This window comes from Fonsecaea erecta (genome assembly GCF_001651985.1).
Source record: "Fonsecaea erecta strain CBS 125763 chromosome Unknown Scaff2, whole genome shotgun sequence".
Classification (NCBI taxonomy): Eukaryota; Fungi; Ascomycota; class Eurotiomycetes; order Chaetothyriales; family Herpotrichiellaceae; genus Fonsecaea; species Fonsecaea erecta.
Genome location: NW_017387245.1, coordinates 3757275 through 3782251, shown reverse-complemented (window position 1 = coordinate 3782251; position 24977 = coordinate 3757275). Strand labels below are relative to the sequence as shown.

At 52.6% G+C, this 24977-nt stretch overlaps 8 protein-coding genes across 8 annotated transcripts; 3 read left to right on the top strand and 5 right to left on the bottom strand.

Annotated features, from left to right (window-relative positions):
* Nucleotides 1–302: 302 nt before the first annotated feature.
* AYL99_03108 (hypothetical protein) lies at nucleotides 303–1865 on the top strand (the record flags this gene model as incomplete). Its single annotated transcript, XM_018834624.1, has 1 exon — nucleotides 303–1865. The coding sequence occupies one exon, from the start codon at nucleotides 303–305 to the stop codon at nucleotides 1863–1865; it is 1563 nt and encodes a 520-aa protein (XP_018697248.1).
* Nucleotides 1866–3033: 1168 nt separating this feature from the next.
* Nucleotides 3034–5486, bottom strand: AYL99_03107 (hypothetical protein; the record flags this gene model as incomplete). The annotated part of the gene is made up of 8 exons (XM_018834623.1): nucleotides 3034–4152; nucleotides 4207–4370; nucleotides 4419–4510; nucleotides 4558–4738; nucleotides 4791–4936; nucleotides 4992–5119; nucleotides 5167–5395; nucleotides 5440–5486. The coding sequence occupies 8 exons, from the start codon at nucleotides 5484–5486 to the stop codon at nucleotides 3034–3036; spliced, it is 2106 nt and encodes a 701-aa protein (XP_018697247.1).
* Nucleotides 5487–7117: 1631 nt separating this feature from the next.
* On the bottom strand, nucleotides 7118–9092 carry AYL99_03106 (hypothetical protein; the record flags this gene model as incomplete). Its single annotated transcript, XM_018834622.1, has 5 exons — nucleotides 7118–7169; nucleotides 7227–7423; nucleotides 7477–8255; nucleotides 8310–8560; nucleotides 8833–9092. The coding sequence occupies 5 exons, from the start codon at nucleotides 9090–9092 to the stop codon at nucleotides 7118–7120; spliced, it is 1539 nt and encodes a 512-aa protein (XP_018697246.1).
* Nucleotides 9093–9866: 774 nt separating this feature from the next.
* On the bottom strand, nucleotides 9867–10664 carry AYL99_03105 (hypothetical protein; the record flags this gene model as incomplete). The annotated part of the gene is made up of 1 exon (XM_018834621.1): nucleotides 9867–10664. The coding sequence occupies one exon, from the start codon at nucleotides 10662–10664 to the stop codon at nucleotides 9867–9869; it is 798 nt and encodes a 265-aa protein (XP_018697245.1).
* Nucleotides 10665–13110: 2446 nt separating this feature from the next.
* Nucleotides 13111–14950, top strand: AYL99_03104 (choline-sulfatase; the record flags this gene model as incomplete). The annotated part of the gene is made up of 3 exons (XM_018834620.1): nucleotides 13111–14050; nucleotides 14108–14167; nucleotides 14241–14950. The coding sequence occupies 3 exons, from the start codon at nucleotides 13111–13113 to the stop codon at nucleotides 14948–14950; spliced, it is 1710 nt and encodes a 569-aa protein (XP_018697244.1).
* Nucleotides 14951–18299: 3349 nt separating this feature from the next.
* On the bottom strand, nucleotides 18300–20776 carry AYL99_03103 (hypothetical protein; the record flags this gene model as incomplete). The annotated part of the gene is made up of 3 exons (XM_018834619.1): nucleotides 18300–18751; nucleotides 18829–20473; nucleotides 20534–20776. 3 exons carry the CDS (start codon nucleotides 20774–20776, stop codon nucleotides 18300–18302), a joined length of 2340 nt encoding a protein of 779 aa, XP_018697243.1.
* Nucleotides 20777–21220: 444 nt separating this feature from the next.
* Nucleotides 21221–22342, bottom strand: AYL99_03102 (hypothetical protein; the record flags this gene model as incomplete). Its single annotated transcript, XM_018834618.1, has 1 exon — nucleotides 21221–22342. One exon carries the CDS (start codon nucleotides 22340–22342, stop codon nucleotides 21221–21223), a length of 1122 nt encoding a protein of 373 aa, XP_018697242.1.
* Nucleotides 22343–23400: 1058 nt separating this feature from the next.
* On the top strand, nucleotides 23401–24894 carry AYL99_03101 (hypothetical protein; the record flags this gene model as incomplete). The annotated part of the gene is made up of 1 exon (XM_018834617.1): nucleotides 23401–24894. The coding sequence occupies one exon, from the start codon at nucleotides 23401–23403 to the stop codon at nucleotides 24892–24894; it is 1494 nt and encodes a 497-aa protein (XP_018697241.1).
* Nucleotides 24895–24977: the final 83 nt, after the last annotated feature.

The window sequence follows — 24977 nt, the reverse complement described above, 5'->3', positions numbered from 1 at the left end:
TTCACCGTTACCGACGACCTCTCTCCTCGAGTCCATGCAGTCTCCCGTTTGACGGCTGTTGTCTCCTCCGACGACTAACTCGTCTCTCTGCACCGCGCCTCTCTTTGTCGTCATACTCTCACCGCCGCGTCAACTTCCCGCCACATTCAGCGACCGACTCACCGGACGACCCGCACCTCTCTCGTCCTACATCGTCTCCCAGAAGTCCAACCACTGGTTGTATCTGACACATCTAGGCTGCCCTGGCGCAGCCTAGGAGAAGAGGTGGAGGGGTTGCGTGATTGATGTTGGCAACTCAAAGAATGTCGTCCCATGGCGGACAACACCAGAACTTCCCGTTCGGCTGTACGGCCTACACCTCTCCTATCTCTCCCTACCCTTACTTCTTTCCTTATGGAGATGCATTTACTTACGTCTATTCGCCAGACCAACCTGAAAACCTTCATGGCATTGGTTTACCGGAGTTTATGACGCCGGGTCCCCCTCCGGGCCAGCCTTTGCTTAATGCGCATGAGAATCAAGACCTGGACAACTTCTTTCAGGGCTTTGATCAAAATGCCGCGGCCAATAAAGCACTGACGCATCCTCAGTTCCATCCCCGCACCGACCATGACCAGCTCTTTGATATGCCCCCAATGTTCGTGGGTTCTGATACTGCGCTGGCGCAGCGGTCCATCCTCGACCAGCATCAGCTAACAGGAGCTGGATTCCCCTATGGCGATGGCTTTCTGGGACATGACATGAACACGGTCTCACAGGCGACTCCACTGGTCAGCGGAATGCATGGGGTCTCGTACGCTGACGCAAATTTCCCAAATCCTCTCATTGCTCAACTGCAATCCGCCAACTCGATGCAACCGGCCTATACTCAAGGTTGGCAACAACCCTATCCGCCCCAGACTGCAATCAGAATGCCTCCAACAGGTCGCCTGGGGGTGGACTTTGGCACGGATTCTCGGTTTCAACCGACTGGCTATGCAGCTCCTCACAATCCCCTGGATCCTGACCTGCCTCAGGGACTACAGATAACGAACCCTCTCAGCGAATGGTTGGAACCGGCAAGTGGAAGCACAACTCAACCGAACACGCAGCCAAATACCCAGCCGTCAAGTCCCACGTGGTCAAAAAAGAGAAACTTTGATGATTTCGCGAGAGATCAACTGCCTCGCAATGGGGTGATGGCCTCGGCCCGGCAAGCGGACATGGCTCAACCGTCTCCATCTCAGCCCAACCCTCGCAGGAAGCGCTCTGTTGTCAAACCCGAAAAAGCGATATCAGCATCTCAGCCGCCAACACCGCGGTCCAACAGCAAATCGCACACTCCACTCATCCCTGACAACCCGGCGATAGGCGAGCAAGGGCTAGATTCCGAGGAAGAAGTGGAAAGAGAGGATGAGGATGACGCCACACAACAACCCAAGTCACCCTCTCCGGCACCCTGGCCGTCCTCGAAAGCTCGCCCTCCTCGAAATACAAAGGGTCCCTCACCCAAAAATCCTCGTAAAAACAAGGCCCATACAACCCCATCTGCAGCCGCCAAAGCCAGATCAAAGATGATCTATCGTCCTGGTACTGCCAACCCCCGCGTCCCTTTAAGCGTCGAGCAGAAGAAAGCCAATCACACTAACTCAGAGCAACGACGTCGGGATGCAACAGCCCGTGCATACGCTGAACTGTACGACTTGGTGCCAGAACTTGAAGAAATGGGCAAGCAGAGTACCATGAAAAAGCTCGAGGTTGTCGTAGCCAAAGTCCAGCGTGTGAAACAAAAGGTTGAGGAGTTAAGAGCAAAGGTCGGAACCGGTGGTCCAAGTGGAGGACAAGGAGTGCTCTTGTACAGTGACGTTCCCGGCTGGCGCCAATGATCGATCAGGGGAATGAACGCACTCCCAATGGATCAGTACACTTATTCCCGTGCACCTTCACCATCTAATGAATAACTTGACCCTGCCGGACGTCCAACATTCGAACACCGGCAACTGGATCACCCAACTTATCGACCACAGGGAAATGAACGAAGTGACGACCGCTTAACGATATCCTTTCCAACTTGTGCAAATTTCTTTGACTTACATTCTCTCTCATTGTCCACTTCTTCAACGATACCCACTTAAGATTATCCAAGCTTTTGATGACGGGAACGGCGCGTTGGGGGAAAAGAAAAAATGGAGCGGATCGCCCAAAGGGCGGATTTTGAATACTAAATGCCTTATCAGTTTTGAAAGAGAACAAAAAAGAACAGAAAAAAAAGAAACCTCCTTGCTCCGTCGGAACATGCGCGGAAAGCCCCGAGACATCCCTTTCGACTCAACACCTGCGGGAAGGAAGGTCGGAGAGTGTGTTCAGAGGGGCGGTTTTAATCCCAATAATAGTGTCCGCACCCATTCTCCAAGGACAGAAGACAGCAATGAATGAGAGTGGATATGGACGGCCTCAGGCGAAATTGGATATGTCAAGTAGAGTTGACGACGCCGGCCACACGGTGCGAGACAGAAACGGATTGCTGTTTTCTCTTTCGCAAAATCGCTCGAAGAGCTGGCGACTGGCAACGGGATACATGACCAATTTTGCCTGCTTTTGAAAATTCTTGGAGAGACAAGACAAGACAAGACATGCTAACTAATACCCGTACAAACGATGCAAATGCTGAGGAGTCATTAGATATGGTACCGTTTTTCATCTCGAAAAAAGGCTTCATTCATTCTTCTGCTCGGTCGTAGCGAGTTTGGACGGTTGACTTTCTTTTTCGCCGCCCTTTGTTCCTTTCTATCTGCAGTTTTGTCGTCCGTCGGTCTCTGTTTCATCCCCCTGAGCTCAGCAGGAAAGCTGGATCCTGACACAGCGCCCCGCCGGCGGTCGGCTTCTTGATGAACCGGCAGCTCATTTGTTCCCTGTCCCGTCCCCATCTGTGTGCGTGCAACTCTGTTCTCTCAGGAGTAAGTATTCCTCCCGTCGTTCATCCCCAGTCCCGCCCGAGGCTGTCCCTTCTGGACTGCGGAATGAGAGATTGATTGGAATGAATGAATGCATCCATCACACGTCCCAGTGCAGTTTCTGGCATCTCTCACGGAGTAGCTTTGCGAGCATTCCCGCATCGCCGCCTCGTGCGGTGTCCACGGCCAGCACGTCCGCTATCTCTACGGCTCTCTTGGCCCAGAACTGCGGGGAGGTAACGGCGGCGGCAGCGGCAGCGGCAGCAGTGGTGACTTCTTTGCTTGGTTTCTGATGCTTGTCCCCTTTATCTTGTGTGCCGCTATCGGCCGTTGTGGATTCTGAGTTCGACGCATATAGATCGATAGCGAGATTGAAGAGCGTCGCCGCGAGCCACTCGAGTTCTTCGGTCGGGTAATCTTGACCGGGAGCGGACCGCGCTAAATTCAGGGCATGTTTCGTGATCCTTGCCACGGTGCCCAGGCCTTTCTCTTCTCTCGCGCTGTCTTTCTCGGGTGATTCGTGGGATCGCGACTCCCGCCAGTCGAGAACAATCTGGACCACGCACCTCACCCATCTTGCGGCTCGACTGTTGTCGTAGTTCGGGTGGTTTCGCAACCCGGATATCAGTTTGGCGATCAAGTTCGTGGTTGTCGAGATGGGCAGCACCGACCTGGTCGGATCCTGCTCAGGAAGAGGAGCATCAGAGGCCGTTGTGGAGGCAGACAAAATCATGTCAGCAAAGATCGAATACGTCTTCTGAGGCGGGTTGAGTTGCACCATCTGGTCGACCATTTGAGCAAGGGAGAGTTCGTCTTGTAACGGAGCTTGATCAGGGACATCGGCGGTCCTTGTGCGCGCCAGGAAGAGGACTGCTTCGAAGGCTAACGGGGCTAGGACGATAACTTTCTGCGTGATGGCATCGAGAACTTCCTGCTTGACCAGGGCGCTATTGGGACTCTCTCGTAATGCATCCCCGTGGCTCTGAATTTCTGAGAACTTGGCGAATACAATTCTGTACAAAGCAGACCTGATTTCCGTCTGCGAAGATGGTGGAGCCTTGCCGGAATACGCAGTCTTCGGAATGTTTTCAGTCGGATACGCGGTAGCGGCGGCCCTGGCCTCGACCGTGTATAAGATTGCTTGAATGTACTTTGCCTCGGCGTCATGAATGTGCTTCTCATCTTGAACCTGGATTGGGGCTTGGGCAGGAAAGTGCACCTAGGCAGGTCATCAGTCGCAGGAGGCGAAAGAGAACGGGCAGTTTGTGCTTACTTGGCAAGAATAGTGTAGAAGGTCGATGACATATTTCGCCGGCCATGTCTGGAGGTATTGCACAGCAGTGTTGTAGCTGGCCTTCTCCAGCCACCTGCATTCTTGTAGTTGATATTCCAAAGTCGCTCTTTTACTATGCTGTTGTTTTTGTGTGAATAAAGCAGCTGATTTTAAGTCAGCTGAGGAAGCTATGAGCTTTTGGGGTCTCGCACCGGACTTGAAGATGCTACATAGCCGAGACAGGATCTCTTCGTCAAGATCGTCAGCTTCGGAAACTGCTAGAAGGAGAAGGCGAGCTGTACATCTCCTCAAATTAACAACAACTCAATATCTTGTTCCGTCCTGTCCTACCTTAGAAGGGCAAATGCATCAATTTCTGCTGGCAGATTGTCTTTGTATTTGTCCAGAATACGCTGGAGTAGTTGCGCGCCCTGAAACTTGCTACCGAATTGCGTTGCTTCTGAAACAGCGGCAAACAATAGTTTGTTCCGGTCATCGTGGATGGTGGCAAGGGAGGCCAGTGTCGATCTCGCTGTCCGGATGTTACTCTCACATATCACGCGGCCAGGGGGAGCCGGCTTTACCGTCAGCTTCATCCCCTCGCCGCAGCGCGAGGCAGTATCGCAGATATCGCGAAAGTGGATGTTGTTTTCTCGCAGGAGACATCTTCTCGAGGGTTGAATGAGCAGCGTCGAGGTCGCAGAGGTCGATTTGACATTTGATTATCTTCCTGAGACGAGACACCCAGTGAGCGAGAGGATAGGATAGACACGACAAATTCACACCTCTCAATTTTTCCAACGTTGTTGTCTCCGGCATTGCTAAACAATTGATGTAATGCCACCTGGCACCATTTGGTCGCAATCTCCTTCGACCCTTGCTCGAAGGTATGTTCGATTCGTTTCCACAATAGCTGTATTATCAGCAGGACTCTCCGGAGACGGCGATAACAGAACCTACAATCAGTGCGCCATGGGTCGCCTCTGCACTGAGGGCTCTGTTCCAAGCTTTGTATATCTTGTCAAAAGCTCCTTCGAGGGACAATAAGTCGACATCGGTATGTTCATTGCTTTCCGCAGTCATTAGCCAGATCAATGTAATGATGGCGTTTTCAGTCCATGTATGCTCGTCACCTGGAGCGAGTCTGAGGACGATGTATGATTCCAAGACTCGGATGGTGTTTGAGGTGCTATTTTCGGTCAGTTTGATTCATACATTGCTTGCTACTCGCACCTCAGGATTTTCAGATGATGCACATAGTGCATGATTCTGATGGCCATGAGAAAGGCGCATTTTACCCATCAAATGCTAACTTACAACTTATGATTTGGGTGAATTAAATGAGCAGATCGCACAACATTCAGTAAATCTTCGAAAAATCAGGGACAGTCACTGACGACTTCATGGGGAAAACGGTCTTACCAGCGGTGAATGCGTCCGGATTCGTAGATGGATCTTTTGTAGATACCTCTAATTGGAGGAGGACGACAGGAAGCCTGTGACCGAATTCCTAGAACTTTCAAAATCTTATTCCGGCCACTGCTGGGGTCAAGATAGTTACCTCGCGAAGTCCCTGGAGGAGCTGGAAGGCCTCCTGCCCGGCCTGCGGCTCCTCAATCGCTAGAAGAGCTCGGACTGCTGAACGTGTGAGTGTTGGCGGCAGCGGAGATGAAAAGGTTTCCCACCGCAAGTATGTACAAGGGTAAGTTTTAGATCAATAATGTCGACATCCTCAATCTGGGGTCTATACTCGGTCGCGAGCTGGCAACCTCTTTTGAGCCATTTCACGGCGAGAGCGTGATGTTTCTGGTTGAATTGATCATTGCCAATCTCGTAGCATAGGTCGAGGAGTTCTCCGATCCGAACAGGACATAACTGGGGTTTAAATGCCTCCAGCTGATTGTAGAAGTGCTCGGCTAGGTCTGGTCGTCCTCGCTTCCATGCCTGTTTCTTTAGTCGAAGCACGCCAAACTCTTCGGGGTACAGACCAATGTAATACGCATCAACAAGTATTGTGTATTCAAACTTCCCGTGATTCCTTCGATATCGAGCTCTTCCCCGCCGGGACTCTTAGGCGGAGGCTCTACTTTTGACGCCAACTGTTCAATGACCTTGGTGGCGATGTCAACCAAGCCAACATCTGACGAAAAGATAAAAGTTAGGCGACCGGGTGTTCCAACGACGCTGGGAGACCTACCAAGACAGGTTCTGCTGGCCCTCAACCCATTCTTAAACAATCGACGTTGGCCTGTGGTTGAGTAAGTCAAATTCTGCATCTAGGACAGATGTGCGCACTCTTCCACTTCGAACTCGCTGAACTTTCAAGGAGGAGATATGCGAATGCCCGGACTGAGTATATGTTAAATAGAGGCGTCTTTGAAGGTGGGGAAAGATACCCTTAGCTAGGTTGGCGAGCAGCTGCGGGCTTTTATCGCTTCCACTCAGTTTACAACATGTGTTCCACAGTACGACACCCTTGCGGTCGAATGCCACCCGCTGATCTGGAGCGAGATCCTTACGGGGGAGGGGAAGAGCATTCAAGTATATTGACAGGTCAGGAAAGTCTTCGGCCGACACGCTCACTTCGTTGCCGAGGACGGATTCAAGGTGAGAGGAGAATTCTGATTGACAGTTAGTTGATGTGGTAGCCAAAACAACGGCGGGTATACCAAGAATGGATCTAGCCGCACTCGCTTGCTCCTTTGGTGACATTTGAGAGATTCCGAGCTGCACGCAAGAAGTAGAGAGCCAACAGTCTGTGGAAGGTCTATGGTCAGGAAAGTGAAGGGCGTGGTTGACACGTGACTTCGTTAACCGCAGCCGTCGCAGGGTCACTGAGCACGCAAATTGAAACATCATGACATTGGCATCATCAATGGCTGCTATACACTAAACTCCGGGGTCCTGTACTTCAACGTTTTCCAGAACTCATGGGCAAGAAATTCCCCACAATCAGCGAGGGTCTGTGGAAGAGCGGAATAATCAGTGAGAGGCAAAAGCCAGAAGACTGTGAGACTTACATATTGTAATTATCTCTCCGGATGGTAAAGGAGAAACAGCAGTGGATGTCCACAACATCACCGCCTTCAGCTGGACTGCGCAGGGTGCAGCTGGTGAGCATAGCCTTTTGCTGTTGGTCGAAGCAAATAGCACAGAACTTCTCCCAGTAGCTGACCAGCTGGTCTTCGACGATGATCTCATGTATGGCAAGCTTTCCCTGTGCCCACCCGTTAGTTCGTAGGCTCGACTGCTAGTGAAATCGTTACTCACATCACGAAGCGATTCAATGGGTACCTGAATCAGTTCCGCCATTTCCTTGTTCCCTCTGAAGATTTCACCCGTCCTTCTCCAGCAGCAGGCTGGAATAGCCATGCTGGCAAATATCCTATCATACTCCATTAAACTCCGCTCGAACCACATCTCGACCAGTACCAGCTCAATATCAGTCAAGCTCTGCATTCGCTCTCTAAATTTCGGCCGGAACTGGTCCAACTGCATCAAGATCTTGTGCCGAGAATGTGGCTTCATGTGCTTTTCCATGTACTTGTTGAGCCTGGCATATCCATTTACGTAATTGAACGGCCGTAACATTCCGGCGTCATATTTGGCTTTGAGTAGCTTTTGCATGCGCTCCTCCGGGGGCTCAGCACCGGTCGGATCTGCCGCCATCATGTAGTATTTCTCTCGGGCTTTGTCCGAAACCGGCTTGACACTAGATGGTCTCGATATCAAGGCCGCCTGAGCTGCGTTGTTCTGGGTTGTTGCTTGGGAGTGGTTGATGTGCTCCGGCGGAAGAAGGGTTTCAACCGCTCCGGTCGGGAAGGAGGAAGCCGCCATCGAATTCATGAACGAGGGGTCGTTGAACGGCCCCTGGAATTCTTCGGTGGAATACATTCCTGTCTCTTCAAAGAGGCTGTTGCTGAGGAAGTCGTTCAACAAGTTGAATTCATCGGTGACTTCGTTGGCGTTGAACATGTAGTTCGGATGGAAGGCCTGCATGTCATGAAAGCGATTTTGGACTCCGGCCCATGGATCATTATAACCGAAGTCTGCACGTCATTAGGGACAACAGCTTTCCCCCAAAAAGATTGAGACACACTTACGAGGGTGAGCACTCCCATTGATGCCAGCACTTGGTGCAGCCGTACTCGAATTGGAGACGGCCATGTTGTCATTTGTGGAGGGTCTCAGTCCAATATTGTCGTCTTGCAGTAGGTTAGGAGTTGAGTCGTCCATCAAAGCGGGACCTGGCAAGCTGGGAGCCGTGGAAAAATCATCCCGAGGGGGAGACTGCTCGTCCGGGCCACCAGTGTCTGAATCGGTCTTGGACTTTTTGTGATAGCCATGTCCTTCTCTTGGTTCGTCATGACACAGGTGGCCGATGTTTCTCTTGATGCAGCGTTTACAAGGTCGATCCTGAGACACGGTCCCCCAATGGGAGGGTTGCGTTAGCCAGACAGGACTTGAGTGGACGGTATCGAGCTCGACACCAAGTGTCAGGGAGTCGTACAGAATCGCAAGTCATATGCTGTGTATCCCACCAAAAACAAGCAGTCAGCCCATACTGTGTCTCGCCATGTCTTCGAATCTCGGTACTTCCGCGCGACAGAGGTCAGAGGAGCTTACCGAACGTCGACAATAAACGCACGCTGAAGAAAGATGTCAGCGCGGGTCATGCTCAAGACTCGTTGGAACATGTACGCACCATGGTTCACCTTGCGCTTCTTCTTTGGCTGGTCTGTGGATGGAGAGGTCTGGTTCAACTTGCGGGGCGCAGTTGGAGAGGTCGCCTCGTTCAGACTGTTGTTTGGCAGCGAACTTCGGCCGTCGAAGGACTTGTTCATGCCATTGCCTGCACGGTCAGGCTCATCTGCGAGATCTGACATTTGCCGACAAGTTGCAAATCGGACGGCGGCGTAAGGATCCAACAAAGAGAGCGTGGGCAAAGCTGCGTGCGACCTGATCGCATGGGCTCATGGTCTGCAGGGAGCGGCGCAGAATACCTGTACGGGAGATTGAGCAGCGGCACGACGCACAAAAAGAGGGAAAATAGAGAGAGGGGATGAGTGACGAGTGTGTGATCCTGACGCAGAAGAAAGGTGAGCCTCGGAGCACAGCTCGCCAGGTATCTCGTGCACCAAGGCCGGTGCCGGAAGGCTGGGTCTTGGAGTTCGAATCCGTGGGAGGCGACGGCGAGGCGGAAACCCCGCAATCGCTTTGACTGAGCCCAACTTGTTTGCAGAATTTTGGAACAGGCTCCACGGACCACGGCTGAGTGGAGTTCGGCTTCCTGCAGCCACGGATTGAGCTTTGTTAGCCTGAGCCAGACGCACGGCTCCAGAATGGGAAACTCTGGACGGAGGACGCAGCATGCAGGACATTATTTTGATTGGTATTTTGGAATGCTTATTGATAGGGACAACATTATTGCACGTCTCCCACAGTGAAGTGTGCTGATAGTAAGTCCTCGAACATATTTTTACAGATGGTCTCTCATCTCCTGCCCTGCACCTCCGTGGAAGCATAAAGATACCGCACCACCCACCGACTCAAGCCTCGAAAGGAGCAGTGCGCAGATCCCAAAGGTCTTTAGAACGGGGTTATCCCGAAAATGGACCGTCAATGCCACTGACCGCTGGAAAACAACAAAGACGAGCCGGCTAAATGTTGACGCTGGGGCGCATCCTCTTTCTGCCTTTCGTTCCTCCTGGGGTGCTTTCCTCCTCTCGCTCTTTGGCTCTCTTCTCTCGCTGATCTAGCACCAAACTCAGGACGTCAAAGCCAAATTGCGGGTACTCTAGGCACATCTTTTTGAATTCGTCCTCGGCTTCGTGGCGCAAGATGTGTGATCGGGTGGCCCAGAAGGCGGCAACGGGTCTGCGAATCGTGACATCGTCTGCTGGCGTATTGCCATAGACAAATCGTGCGTATGCAATCTCACCGACAGCGGTTGAGTTGATGCGATGGATCTTGGAATGCGCCAGCGTCTTGAGGTCAGGCAATCCAAGTTTCTGGGCCAACGTGTAGACGCGAGCATGTTTGAGGAGCTGTGCGCCGGTGTTGTCAATGGCGGGCACTGAAGGATCCAATTCCAGCCCCTCCGGCGAGTCTGCAAGGCGTCGAGGGAAGTATTCACCGGTGTATTGGTATTGAAGGAAACACCCCACTGCATCTAAAGACTCGTCGGGCAGATCAATCGTGAGTGCGTCGTCGTCAAGGACCGAGAGTATCTCGCTGAAGTAGGGGGATTTTTCGAGGATGGCCTTGTGGGCAGTCAATGTGGTTGCGTCATCGCCGGCGCCCACGATCAGCTGGACGATGGGGGACTTGAGGTATTCGAGAAACAGAGTCTGCGGATTGGAGGGATTGCCGTTGGCCACCACGGTGTCATTGCCTCCTTCCTCTGCACCTTCCGCCTGATCAACTTCCGTCTCTTGTATCTCCTCCATAGTCCCCATCTCGACATCTAATTCACCGGGCTCGGGCGCTTGCCCGCTTTCCTCGTGGTCAGCCAGGCTTTTTGCGACGGAAGGAGAGGGGGATATCTAGTTCTCGTGCAGACAGCTTGTTTAGAACGTCAGTTCGAAAAGGTCGATGATAGAGCAGGTACAGTACACAATGATGTTAAATAAGGAGCGAATGACTAAAAAATGAGCAGCGAACGGGGGAAAAGACGTCGAAGAGGGTAAAACATGTAGAGCATGAGAAGGTTGGGACTGTTGGAGTCGCAGCTGCGGAGCGTTGGTAGGGAATGCCGGTGGCTGGACAGATACCCTCTCTCACTGGTGTCACTGTTTTGCCAGACTTTGTTGTCTTCATTTGCACGTATCTTGGTCTCTAGGATTCTCATGCTTTTATCGATACTGCACAAACTAGCCTGGACCTTTTCAAGCTGTCGTCAGGCGGCAGAAGAGGTTCACGGCAACAGATTAGTACAAATCACGTGCTCTGTACCTTCCGACTTCGGCCCTTTGCGAAAGGGGACGTTCTTTGTCGATAGCATAGTAGACCAAGCACCGTGCAAATTGGTTGGACGGCAGAGGACATTGAGTATCTCGGTGAAAGATATTCTAAGTGACAGGAGAGAGAACTATGGGTACCTTGTACTCGGTCCGGAGTAGAGGGATGTCACGTGCGTGTTGTGTGGAGGGTTCCCGTGGTTCACGTCGAGACATCTTGCTGCATGTGGGAAAGATGTACCTGTTTGCTCAATAAGGAAGGGTTGCAATCTGAGTAGAAGAAGTCAGGGGCTTCACGTGGTTGATAAGGATCGTCCAAGACATGCTCTACATGGCATTGATTGGCGGGGCAAGAGAAATGCGGGGAGCCACAAAGGTCGAGAACTACGCACAACTACCTCGTACTGCACAAGGCTGCCCGATGACCGACTCCAGGTCTGGACTCACATCCTACAGCATTTTCATAATAATAGCAACAACAGCAGAGACTGTCATATCTTGGAGGTTCCTCGGCCTCCCGTACAGCGAGGTGTCCGGCGTCTTGTCTGTGATACTTTGGCGATGGCCCTTTGTTGCAACACGGAGGCGCCGTCCTCGTAAGGTCTTTTCCTGTAGCACAGTCAGCCAATTTCCGTACCCCGTGTTTTTTGACCTCGCACATACGAACCCGAGTTTGCCAAACGAAGGGCCGACCTATCCCACCAATGGCGGATCTCGTAACAGGCAGATCGCAGGGAAGCAATCAACTGGAAGTGGTAACTCAAGCGACGAATAGAGTTGGGGATTGTCTTCGGGGGAGACAGGGGCATGTAAGGGAGATGTTAGGGGCACTAGGGGGGATGATTGGGGGTGAGCCGGTTAGTGCCCCCAGCCGTGCATAGCCGAGCACCCTCCTGGGTGTCTTCCCCTTCAACGTCCTAGGCACCAAGGCGAGGCTCACTAGGCCATGCTGCAGGGTCGGAGAAGCGGCGCCGCCAATTCCAACGTCTGTTCCGAATGCAGCCACGAAATTAAGAGTCGGTGTCTTATCATCGACGCGTTACTACTGTACTAGCCGGCATCCAACGAGGCGGCGTGGTGATACACCGCCTTCACTTGCCCGCTTGTGGCAAACAATGGCGTGATCACACTCTCAGATGTTGTCATTTCCTCCAGCAACCTCCTGTGCGGGTTTCGATGATGCCTTCGCGCCTTCATATTATGTTATTGTCGCCTTTGTAACATCGGAGCATTTCCATCTTCGATTTTCTTCGTCATCCTGTATATACTTCCATCATAGTTTTTGCCTCGGTGTGCCCCTTTCTTACCAATTTCTTTCCTCCGTACGCTCTCCTGGCAAGACCGATGGCCAGATTCCTAATCCCTTAGTCCTCTCAAAGCGAAAAGGGTGCTGACCGTGAGCACGCAGCGCCCAGTCCGCCCTCGCAGCAATCAATCACACAGAGTGACGGCCTTACCGCCTTGCACGATGGCTAGCGAAGTCGGCCAGATTGAATGAATATCATCGTCCCCACATACGCCATACCGGGATCAGTAAACCTTGTGGGTAGCTGCAGGCCAAATTCTTTTTCGAAACCACAGCCGTTCGGTGCCAGTCGCTCCGTATTGACCTTGTTTTGTTTGTGGTCTTCCCTCGCCCTTCCGTTCAGGGTCAGTACCATTTCCTTTGGATTTTAAACCTGGTCTCCAGTTTCCTCTTGTCATTCTTTCTGTTCCTCATTGGGGAAACTGAACGTGTGACCCCGGAAAGTCTCACGCCCTGCCCCTCGTTCTCATCATATTCTGCCGACTATATCTGTCCGCTTCCCTCCCTTCACGTTCCCAGACTTCCTACCCTCCTTCATTCGGGCTACAGTCATTCAGGCAGATACAATAAGGCCTTCTGCTGCGTTCTTGACCCGTATCGCCCTCCCAAGCTCCAGGCTACAAATTGATCTTTGCAACCATGGGTTCTTTCAATCCCTTCCCTCAATCCCCTCCAGTGTCACCTCCCAATGGCTATGAGGGCGTCCAAGGCTTTTCGACGCCTTTGTTCCCGGCCAAACCGAATATCCTCTTCATCATGGCGGACCAACTTGCTGCTCCTTTGTTGAAGATGCACAACCCAAAGTCCCAGATCAAGACGCCCAACCTCGACAAGCTGGCGGAGCGCTCTGTCGTTTTTGACTCGGCGTATTGTAATTCTCCGCTGTGTGCCCCGTCTCGGATGTGTTTGATCAGTGGCCAATTGCCTTCAAAGATTGGCTCGTACGACAACGCCTGCTCCATTCCGTCAGAGACACCAACATATGCGCATTACCTGCGAGCTGCTGGCTACGAGACCACTCTGGCTGGCAAGATGCATTTCATTGGGGATCAACTTCACGGCTATGAGAACCGGTTGACTTCTGACATCTACCCTGGTGATTTCGGCTGGGCGGTGAACTGGGACGACCCTGGCCGAAGACTCGAGTGGTACCACAACAGCAGCTCTATCTTGCAAGCTGGGCCGTGTGTGAGGACCAATCAGCTGGACTACGACGAGGAGGTCCTGTACAAGTCAAAGCAGTATCTTTACGACCATGCGAGAGCGCCTGCCGGAAAACGACCATTCGCTCTTACAGTTTCCTTCACGCATCCTCACGATCCCTATGCCATCGAGGAGAAGTATTGGGATTTGTACGAAGGCGTCGATATCGACCTGCCAAATGTGAACATCGGCGAGGAAGACCAGGATCCACACAGCAGACGCTTGATGCATGTCTGCGACATCGAGGGCCACAAATTCACGGATGAGCAGATCAAACGCGCTCGCCGAGCGTATTATGGTGCCGTGAGCTACGTCGATGATTGTATTGGCCAGTTGCTTGACGTTCTGAAGAAGTGTGGGATGGAAGATAACACCGGTAAGCAGAGATTTCCATCCCCATGGTGGTAGAGTTCCACAGACTGACACCAACCAGTTGTTATGTTCTCCGGTGACCACGGGGATATGCTGGGCGAAAGAAGCCTCTGGTACAAGAGTGAGTTCGCTCTTTGGTCCCCTCTAGAACCCCTTGATTTGTCGTGTCCAGACAGCTAACAAAGCGTCTGTAGTGTCGTACTTCGAAAATTCCGTCCGGGTGCCTATGTTGATCAGTCATCCAAAACAATTCCATCCTCACCGTGTCTCTCAAAATGTCTCGACTCTGGATCTCATGCCAACTCTTGTGGACCTGATCGGATCAAAGTTGGTTCCTGGACTGCCCATGGACGGTCTGTCCTTGTTACCTCATCTCTACGGTAGTGACGGTGGCCATGATACCGTCTTTGCCGAGTATATGGGCGAGGGAACCGTGGCTCCCCTAATGATGATCCGACGAGGCGACTGGAAGTACATCACATGTCCAGCTGACCCTCCTCAGCTGTTCAATCTACGAAAGGACCCCCATGAATTGACCAACCTGGCTACTAGCCAAGACCCGGAAACTCTGGCTGTTTTCAAAGCTTTCGAGAAAGAAGCAAACCAAAAGTGGGACTTTAAGAAAATCACCGACGATGTCCTGAGGTGTCAGCGTCAACGTCGATTGGTTTGGTCGGCCTTGACCCAAGGCCGCTTTGAGAGCTGGGACTGGAATCCCATCGATGATGGCCGCATCAAGTACATCCGGTCTCAGATCCCCCTGGACGAACTCGAAAGGCGAGCTCGATATCCTATGCACACCAACGTGCCTGCCCAAATTTCTGTCAACAACAAGGCTGAAGTGGTTTGCCTGCAGCCGAAGAGGTTGACCGAAATTGCGAGCGACGGTGTCCACTATCGTTGAGTTCCATGACCACTTTACGACGACTTCCTTTTGGATCCTGATTGGGTGGGCGTTCTGGTTCCAAGACTACTGTTCTCTGGGGTGTCGCACTCGCAAGCGTGGGGTTACGGAGTCGGTATGGTGTCCTCCCTGCTGGCACCGCATTTGGTCGACGTCTTTCCTGTCTTGCAATGCCTTGCTTCTACTTTCGGTTTTTAACGACCTGCGCTAATGGAGTTCCACGGGACTGGATCTGAACTGTGTATGACCTTGATATTCGGATAATAGGGAGGAAAGGGACTGGCTTGGGACGTTGGTATTGCTGATATGCAATTGTCCAACTCGACAGAACATCCCACACTCGTGTCGAGTGGAGGTGATGAACTACCTGGGGAGGGAGGCTATCTAGCTAAGTACAGAGAAAACCCCGAAAAAAGGAAAAAAATCAAAAAGGCCATTATTGACCACAACCCATTGTCCAATTCCTGCACCAGGCAGTTCAGCTTGTGCTTGTCTCACTTTCATCCACTCAATACAGTGTTTTTGTGTGGCCGTTGGCCTACTCTTTCCCAGTCATCACGCATAATTACGATCACCTTCTGCATTGGCTTGAGCTAGAATTGCTTTTTCCTTCTTCCCCAATGTTCGTCTTGTTTCCTTTTTCCTACCTTACGTTACGTGACCGACGTTGCCTGACGTTTCCAGCGCCTTGCATGGCTTTGCAGGCACCACATGATCAACACCTCCACGGTTGCATGGGGACGCTGCCCATTTGGTTGTTATTGGGAATCCATGGTCAACCCGAAGGTGAGCAACTTGCCACCCCCATCAACATTATTACTTGACTGAACCAACCAAAGGGAAGTCACAACCATTGACACCCATTCTGCCGTGTCTCCCGAGGACTGGACAGTGTGTGTTCAGCAGGTTGGGCAGTCTCCTTTGAGTGCTCATTCTCGTCATGCTTTCTCCCGCCAGCGCAACGCAGCGACTGCAAACCATGGTTACCACATATCGAAGACAAACATGAGCCCAGCCCACCACGTCGACAACATTCAGCACAACTCCGCCTGCCTCAAGGCTGTTATGAGGTCGGGGAGTATAGCCATCTACACGCGATCACGAGCGAGTCACGTTGAGGACGGTTGTCGGCGGCCGGGAAGCGGGTTTTCCCCACGTCATACGAGGCGTTACGGTCATCACTGTCATGCGGCTTATCGACTACATCGACTACCCTTCTGGTCGCAGTTCCAGTGAGACATGAAGACATCCCCGACAGTGCTGGCAAGGGCGGGTTCCTTCGCCACGAGCGAGAGGGAGGACTTTGACACAGCACACACCCATGAACAAGGTCAAAAGACCCATGAAAGTCTAACAGCTAAGTGCCAATTGAAGATCCAATCAGAGTGCCCACATACGCTAAATCGAATCAAGGCATAGAATCCATGTGGAACTAAGTGACCGGACTAACTGGAGAAAGAACAGACAGACTTGCTAAGCTAGACCGGAGTCTTATCAGGATTGCCACTTGCTCGGCGTCCAATGCGTCGGAGTTGAAGAGCCTGGAAGCGTCTCGTACACCGGGGTCTCTGAGGCTGTGGATGCGTGCCTCTTGCAACCCGTGTGTCTCTGCCTGCTCAACGGGCTGCAGCAGAGTACAAGGGAAGCACAAGCACAAGGGCAGGCAAAGCGATGGGCACGACAACACACCGACCCTAACTCGAGCCCACCAAGGATGCAACTGTCAGTCGGGCCGCATGCAATCTAGGCTCTCCGAGACATTGGGCTTGCGGAAGTCAGAGGCCAGAAGTCAGAGCCTCGAGCGATCATCTGACCACTTTATCTGGGCTTGATGGCTTCCTTCCCACCACTGCCGGTCCACCTTTCTGCCTTCGCCTGCCGCGCTCCCCGTCGCTACGTTCATCCTCACCCACGCCAACTTTGCGGTGACTAACGCAAACTGCACTATCAGCTGAAAGCCGACTCCTCAAAACGACGAAGGGCACGAACATACCTGCAGGCACTGCAACCCATTGGGCACGCTGTCCAATGGACCAGAGCCTTTCTGCCAGGCAGAATCGCAAATCCGACTGTCCCGGGACCCATGTACTCCCCGAGGCATTCGATAGTGTTCTTTCTTTATCTGATTCCCATTCGGTAACCTCGTGCGCAATGCTCCAAAACCACGCCTCGCAGTGCAGGGATTACACCGTAAGTTTTCAGGCGATTATCAGGCAGGCTCCACGTGCATCTCCTGGCCGGTCACACTTGGACCGCGACCGCCAGCCAGACACTCTTGGGTAGATTATACCCGAGCCCGTCCACCTGTCGCGCGGTCCGGATGGATTGAGGAGAGGAGAGCAGACCAGCGCGATCACGATAAGAGGAGCAGTAAGTTGATCGGCGGCAGCAGGCTGGGCCTGCAGAGCCGAGACTCTGGCACAGGCCTTTCCACGGCGAGACAAGGCTAGAGCAAGCGGGCAAGCGACAGCAACCACGGCAATGTGGTGTGTGTTGACTCAATTAGGGAAAAGGGACTACTGCCATGACATGACATGGGCCGCCTCCCCACAACGAACAACGCATGAGACTGAAAATGAAGGGGACGAGCGTTCCTCCGTCCATGCCAGATGCTCTATCCAGCACAGCAGGAAGAGCCAGACAAACGGCTGCGTGTACATGCACAGAGTCCTCACTTTCGGGGTTGGGTACATTTCGGCTGTAGATACTGGAGCTACCTCATCAGGTGTGGACTCGTATCTATCTACCATTTCGAATCTCATGTCATGGTCCCCTCCATTCATTCAAAAAGTACTTTTTTGCCGGTCCATCGGAGCAACGGCCCCGAAACAGACACTCATTGCATACACAATTGGTGAGACCGTCGATGAGCCCAACGGAGAGGTCCCCCAATTCGACTCAACTCTCAACTCCAATTCAACGTGCCGATTTACTCCAGTGGAAGGTTGTTGTGATGTATGACAGATGCTCTTCGCTGCTTCTTGCCCGCTCCCCAAGTAGGAAGAAGGCTGTGCGCTCGGTAGGGTAGTAGTGCCTCTAAACCCTCTTCGATTGTCTTGCCTTGACCTGGTTTCATTCGCTTCGTGCTCTCACTCGCACGCATGCCCTCCAGTCTCGCCGTGTATCTTCCCAAAAAGAGTGCGGATCCTCCCGTCTCCATTATCCCCCTCCTTGACATCCACGTCATGCGTGGAAGCTGACGTAGCCCAAGAAGGAAAAGAAAGACGTGGCTCCGGCTCTCGGTTCCGTTGGCCGTCTTGCCTAGCCTTGCTCGCCGGGTCTTTCTGCCTTGGGGAGTCGCTGCCCTTCGCTTTGGCACCTCCGAAGGTTTGTGAAAGAAGGAGAGCGGTCACTTTGCGAAATGCAAATCGTACCCGAGCCACTTGCGCGCATTCACTTGAGCGGGAGTCAAGCCCGGCCAGCCGTACGTCAGTGGGAAGAAGAAGTAGAACCCGTACAGGACGGCGGCCAGGATGACGGCCGTCGCGATCCAAGTGCCCAGCATGCTCTGGCCCTTGAGTCTCTCGGCGGCAGTCTGGAAGTGTTTCCTCGTCTTCTCTGGGATTTTGCCCGTGACTTTGTCTTTCTTCTGTTGCACGGCGTGGTGGGTCTCGTCGTCAACGGCAGGGTCGACGTTGAAGATGAATTCGACGAGGGCACCCGTCACGAGGCACGAGGCGAGATGGGCAGGGAGATAGTGGTGGAGGAACAGCTGACGGCCCATGAGGTAGAAGGGGAAGTAGTGCGCGGCCCAGCAGAGAAAGAAGAAGCCTGCCGAGTTGTAAAGGCGGGAGCGGGTACCTACGTCAACAGGTGATCCACGGTTAGTAAATTATTCCTTCGTGAGGCTGTCGAAATTGGACACGGGTTGAACTTACGACGATCAAGCGCATCAATGCCTCTCCTCAGACTCAGTTGGTCTGCACCCAAGATACCGGCAAAGACAGCCAACAAGGCACTCGCGATCCAGTATCCAATGGGATTTCCCAGGAAGTAAATCTGCTGCTTGGTCGAGTCCTGGGTCCAAAAGCTGACTCCCCTCAACAAAAAGGGCCATTGGTAGGGTAGGGTTGCATATGGGTGAGAAGCCGTCAACGCGTTGTTGTGGTAAAACATGGCACGCTGCAGTTCGATGTATTTCCTGTAGAAGGGCAAGGACTTGGTCTTCTTGACCTCCTTCACTCGGCGCGGGGAATCCTCAGGAAGGTTGGGAATGTCGTCCACATACCAGATGTTCGACGACTGTTGGGCATTTTTATTGCCGTTGATTTCTGCCTGTTTGAAAGCCCACTCCGGCAGAGGGGTCGTGTGCGTCCACATGGCGACCTTGGTCGGGTAGTGGATCAGTTTGAATTGGCCAGACATGGTCTTGAATGGGGAGCCCTTTTTGCCTTGTTCCATGCGGATTTCGAACAGAGTGTCGTTGTGGCGGTCTCCGGCTGCAACCTCAGGGGGTACGGTGGTAAACTCCTGGTTGGTAGGGAAGTAGGGGGATGCAACGTCGTGGGTCAGAAGCAGGGTGTTGGTCACCACATGTCGAAGCTTGACGACGTCGCCGTTCAAAACCGGTTTTCCCGACATCGAGGGGTCAGGGACTACAGTATTGGGCAGGATTTGCCATTCGTTATTGGTATCGTTGAAGGGGTAACCCGTGACTTGTTGACCTTGACTCGAAATTCGGCCATCGTCATATCTCAGAGGGTATCGATCTGGGTGACTGTGCAGATACACCTTCGTGTCCTTGTGGCGTAGGGTGATGTAGTCGTAGTATTGGATGTCGACGGACGCTTGATGCATCAAGTTGTCGCTCAGGGTCTCCTGGAATTCTGGGGTCATGAAGTCGTCCCCTGGCCCAGATCTGCTCAAAATGGCGAAATGGACCTGGAACCAGAACAGGTAGAAGAAGAAAGGTATGATGACCAAGCCGAGCGCGCGAGCCACGAAATGCTTGCCAAAGGTGAAAAGATCCAAGGGGCCGTCTTTCCGGTTGATATCGAGCAGATCCCAAAGGTCGATGAGGACTGCGCATCCAATGGTGAAGAAGGTAAAGGCACCGACGTATTTGGTGGAAATAACACAACTCATGCAGAAGCCGCACAGAAGAAGCCACTTCCACCACTTTCGGCCAAAAGGATCGTGCCGCTGCTTGTAGAATCGAACGTAGCAATAAATACTGAGCGACACGAAGAAGACCAGCGTTGCATCCAGCAGAATCAACCGGGTTTGGCCTACGTGGGAGTTGTCGAAGAGAACCAGTCCAGCCGCCAATACACACGCTGGGAGCGAGTACCCCGATTCCCACATAATGAGGTAGACGACCACCACGGTAAGGGCTCCGAGGAACGCAGGTAGTGCTCTGAACGCAAGGTAGGGAACGTTGTTGGTGATGTAGGATTCACCGATATTGTCAAACAGGAAATGTCCATCATAACCGACAAGCCAGCCCACAAAGGCAAAGAGGAGCTTTCCAAAGGGAGGGTGTACGTCGAAGAAATACGTGCGCTGGAGATAGTAGGATGCGAACTGCGCGTAGCTTCCCGTCAGAGCTGGTTATCATCTCAAGTCTTTGTCATGTCCACATACCTTTCCAAAGTGCACTTCGTCAAAGACGACCTCATTGGGATGGCTGATCCCAAAGAACCGGGTTGCAAACGCAAGGGCAGTAATTACCCCTAGAGCCAGCTTATAGTCCCATTCTTTGGTCAGACCCTTCTGCACATTGTTGAGTGCCTTGTTCAAAACCTCATCGTCGTTGTCCCCGCCGACTGTAGCTTTATTCTTCTCTTTTGGTCCCCGGTGTCGCAGGGTCGAATTGGGGGACGACATATTCGATGTCTCGAAGATAACGAAGGGATTGGGTGCAATGCAAGCAAGAGTGAGGACGGTGTTGACTGGCGGGAATTTAAAACGGAAAGTAAACGGGCCACGAACGAAGGAAGAGAATCGAAGAATCAGAAGAGGTTCACAGCCCTCGGAACGAGGAAGAGCATAGCATGAACGTTGGAAGGGAATGAGGAAATGAGGAGAAGGTCTCACATTAACACATTAACGTGTCCTGAACTTTTTTTGACGCGACGTTACGAGTTTCCCTCCCCGCCCCCCAAAAAAGGAGAGGTGGCCCGTGCGCCAGAGCCTCGTGGAAAGGGGCGATATTCACCCACCCCCTTACCCGCATACCATATTAATCAGAGCACTTCCTGGTGAATATCCGGATCTCATTTCGAATTTGCCAACACTATTTACAACACACAACACAGAGCATATGCCTGTTCACTCATCTAGATCCAGCAGACTCAGAGTTTCCAATTCCCGTTGCATCATGCGCTCAAATTCCCCCCGAGTGATACCTGCACTACGTGCCAACCGATACATGCTTTTCATGGTGGTGCTGATATGCTGCCTGATGCCAATTTCTGATGCTCCGTACCGCTCTGCATGCTCTTCCAGCCGGGCCACCGCGTCAGATCCCCTCGACGACGGGGACGACGGTACTGGCTGATTGACCTCTACTTCTATCTCCCCCGGATCGTTTGCGAGGTCGGCGAATCCTCCCTGGTATGGAGGAGGATCTGGTTCGGTATGAGGATGCCGATTTGCTGACAGCATCTGCTGCAGCGCGTGCCCATTCAACCGAGGTTCTTCGCTGCTCTCCATCTGTTCGTCTGGGTCGTGATTATCCATGGCAGGTTGAACACTCCCATATCGAGCGTAATACTCGTCTTCAGAAGGACCTTGTGCAGGTTGGACGGATTCTTTCCGAGCAGGGGTCCTGCTGGGTGTGTTGTCATACATGGCCCAGTAGTCATCCTCGTTCGCCGGTGGAACTGATAGATTTCTCTGACTTCTCGCGTTTGCAGCGTTGTCGGCCTCCTGCAGAGCTTCGTCGACCAGCCGCTCCTTGGAACTCTCGTTTGCTTCGCCAATAGAGGTCGACCAAGAAGGGTCTCTTTGGAGGTCTTGGTCAAACGGCAACAACTCTGCAAGCTTCCAGGCATTGCCCTCCTCATTCCCAGTGCACCACAGATATAAGGCGGTGAATGGCCAGTCCACTAGAGGAATCTGTGCCCGTAATGTCTCTTCATCAAACCTCTTGTATTTTATCTGATGTGTCTCACCCACTTCGATCTCGCCAGACGCTGGGTGAGGCTCGAAGACTGCGCCCTCGATCTTGTCCTTCAGCACTTCGCCTTTTTTGGCATCCCAACACAACAGCCCAGCCCAGCTGTCGCGTGACGAAGTCGGTGTGTGTAGTTGTAACCGCTGCCGTAGTACGGGAGACAGCAAAGGTAGCAGTGCGGGCGGTGGTCTAGGAGATGCGAACGAGGTAGGTAGACATGCGAGCAAGGGAGGGAGTAAAGAGAGGGGATCAGGAGGAGGTATCAGCTCAACCATGCTTAATCCTGGGAGGTATCAACTTGAGGTTGTCATCTGCGGGGGGAGGGTCGGCTGTAGCGAGGACGGAGTCTATGTGGTTGTAGCAGCAGTCAGTGTGAAAATATGGGAACTTGGCTCAGTGCGAAAGTAATGGCGATAACCGAATGAAGTTGTTGAGCTTTGAGAAACAGGATGGGAATGGGAGATTCCTCTATGCACGAGCGACGGGTGGCCAGGCGGTAGGTGGTAGGCATTATTAGGCGGCACAGCACCCAGAGGGCTGTGATTTGGTTTGGTTTGGTTTGGTTTGGTTTGGTCTGGATCTGGAAATCGGGTGACCGAAGAGAGGGCGTCCCAGTCCCAGGGTTGCACTTTCCATTCGCCCGGCCGGCTTCGCATCGTCATGGAGACACCTCGGAAGAAGTGCTGATTGGTCCCAAGGAATCAGGCTGAGCCGCACGTGCCCGGGAAGCGTGTGAGGCTGAGCATTTCAGCGTTTCAGCGTTTCCGCAGTTGCGGTGGCGGCTGACATGTGCCACCTACTCCGGACAATCGGCCTGTCGCTCTTCTTCAGCTCAGTCAATCTTGAATACTGTGTGACCACAGTGAAAATGGAAGCTAGCCGCCTGCCACAGGATCACTTCTGGGAAGCAGCAGTCAAATCAGCTCCCAGTCCCTGACTCAGAGAGAACCTGCTCGTCACTGCTCTTTCACGTGCTCAGCTGAACCTGCATCCTGCATCACAGCAGAGCCTCAGATAACTGTCAACAACACGCTATTGTCCATCACGGGAAGAGTTAGGCACGTGCTCACTGCGATGATCATCTTCATCCCAGACTCCAACGTATCCAGCAGATCGCTTCGACATGGCATCACGGTGCTACTCATGCACTGATTACCGCTATCGCATACGCACTTTATCGCCCTCATTTCCCCGCACCAACGCACAGTCTTTGTGACCGGGGGGAAAATAATGGAGGGTGGCATTTTGCCACAGACCTGTGTCTCTCTACTGAATAACACCCATTTCCTTCACGAGACAATTCTTAGCTAGAGAGACTCGCAGGTTATTCCCCATGGCTCTCTTCCCCGGGAAGAAACGAGTTCTAGAGAACCAATCCGAAATTGCACCCAGTGTTCAAGTGACTGGCCCCTCCGACCCAAACCGACGCTCTGAGGTCGTCCAGGAGGGACTGCAAAATGATCCAGCTCGAGCCCAGGCAGAGGCTCGCCTCCGTCGCAAGGTCGACCTGCGGCTCTGCACCATTGCTGGCATTCTCTGCAGTCTAAATCTCCTCGACAGTGGAATAATCTCGTCGGCAGCTGTCACAAGCATGCTCTCTGATCTCAACCTTGTCGGAGATCGCTACTCTGTTTCGATCTTCATCTTTACCGTCGCCTCTGTCGGCTGTCAACTCCCGGCAACTATCTTGTTACGTTTCGTAGGACCTCGGGTGTTCTTTTCGTCCATTACTTGTGCTTTCGGTATCATCACCATGTGCACCGCCGCGATCACCAACTGGCAACAGATGATAGCCCTGCGGGTCCTCCTCGGTATCTCTATGGCGGGAATCTATCCGGGACTGACATATCTCATTTCAACGTGGTATACTCGCCACGAGCAGCAGCTCCGATTTGCGCTGCTGCAATCTGGAGAAATCATCATCCTTGCCACCGGCTCTATCGTCAACTTTGGGTTGAATCACCTCGATCATCACGATGGCCTTCGAGGTTGGCAATGGATGTATCTTGTCCAAGGCTCAGTCACTGTGTTTCTCGGGCTGATCACCTACTTCTGGATGATCGACTTCCCCGACCGTTGCGAGAACTCGTTCCACTTCCTGACAGAGGATGAGAAGAGTCTTGCAATCTCTCGGATCAATGAGGATCGCCGTGATGGTGGAAAACCCGAACCATTCAGCTTGGGTGCCATTTTGATACACTTTCTTGACTGGAAGCTTTACGCTTTTTGCGTGCTGTTCTTCTTGCTCAACTTGGTCTCAACGGCTCTCTCGTACTTCTTGCCCATTATTCTGCAGAGCGGAATGGGTTTCGACTCCAACAAGGCCATTCTTCTGTCATCGCCCCCCTACTACTATGCGGTGATTCCCGTCCTACTTTCTTCGTTCATTGGAGACAAATACAGGGTTCGAGCACCGGTGATCATTTTCAATGCAATTTGCTTGATCGTGGGATTCTGCATGTTAGGTTTCAGCAGTCAAGTAACGGTGAGATATATTGGCACGTTTCTGGCCACCGGCGCGTACATCTCCAACTGGGCCGCACTGAACGCTTATCAAGCCAACAACATCGTGGGTCAATGGAAGCGTGCCACAGTGGCAGCGGCCGTTTCTGGTTGCAATGGTTTGGGCGGCATAGCCGGCAGTTACATCGTCCGCCAACCCGAAGCCCCCCGATATTTGACCGCAATATGGGTGAGCATCGGGAGTCATATTTTGATGATCGTCGTGGTTGCAACATGTACATTGTGGTTCTGGATCGCCAACCGCAGATCAAAGAGGAAGGGAAGTTTGATCGAGGGAGTTGCCAACTTTTACTACACCTATTGAGATGAGTCCTTACGCGCGTCTACTGGGGGAACATGCAAGAGATGGTATGGGAAGTGAATCTTGCCGCGACAGGATAGAAGGAT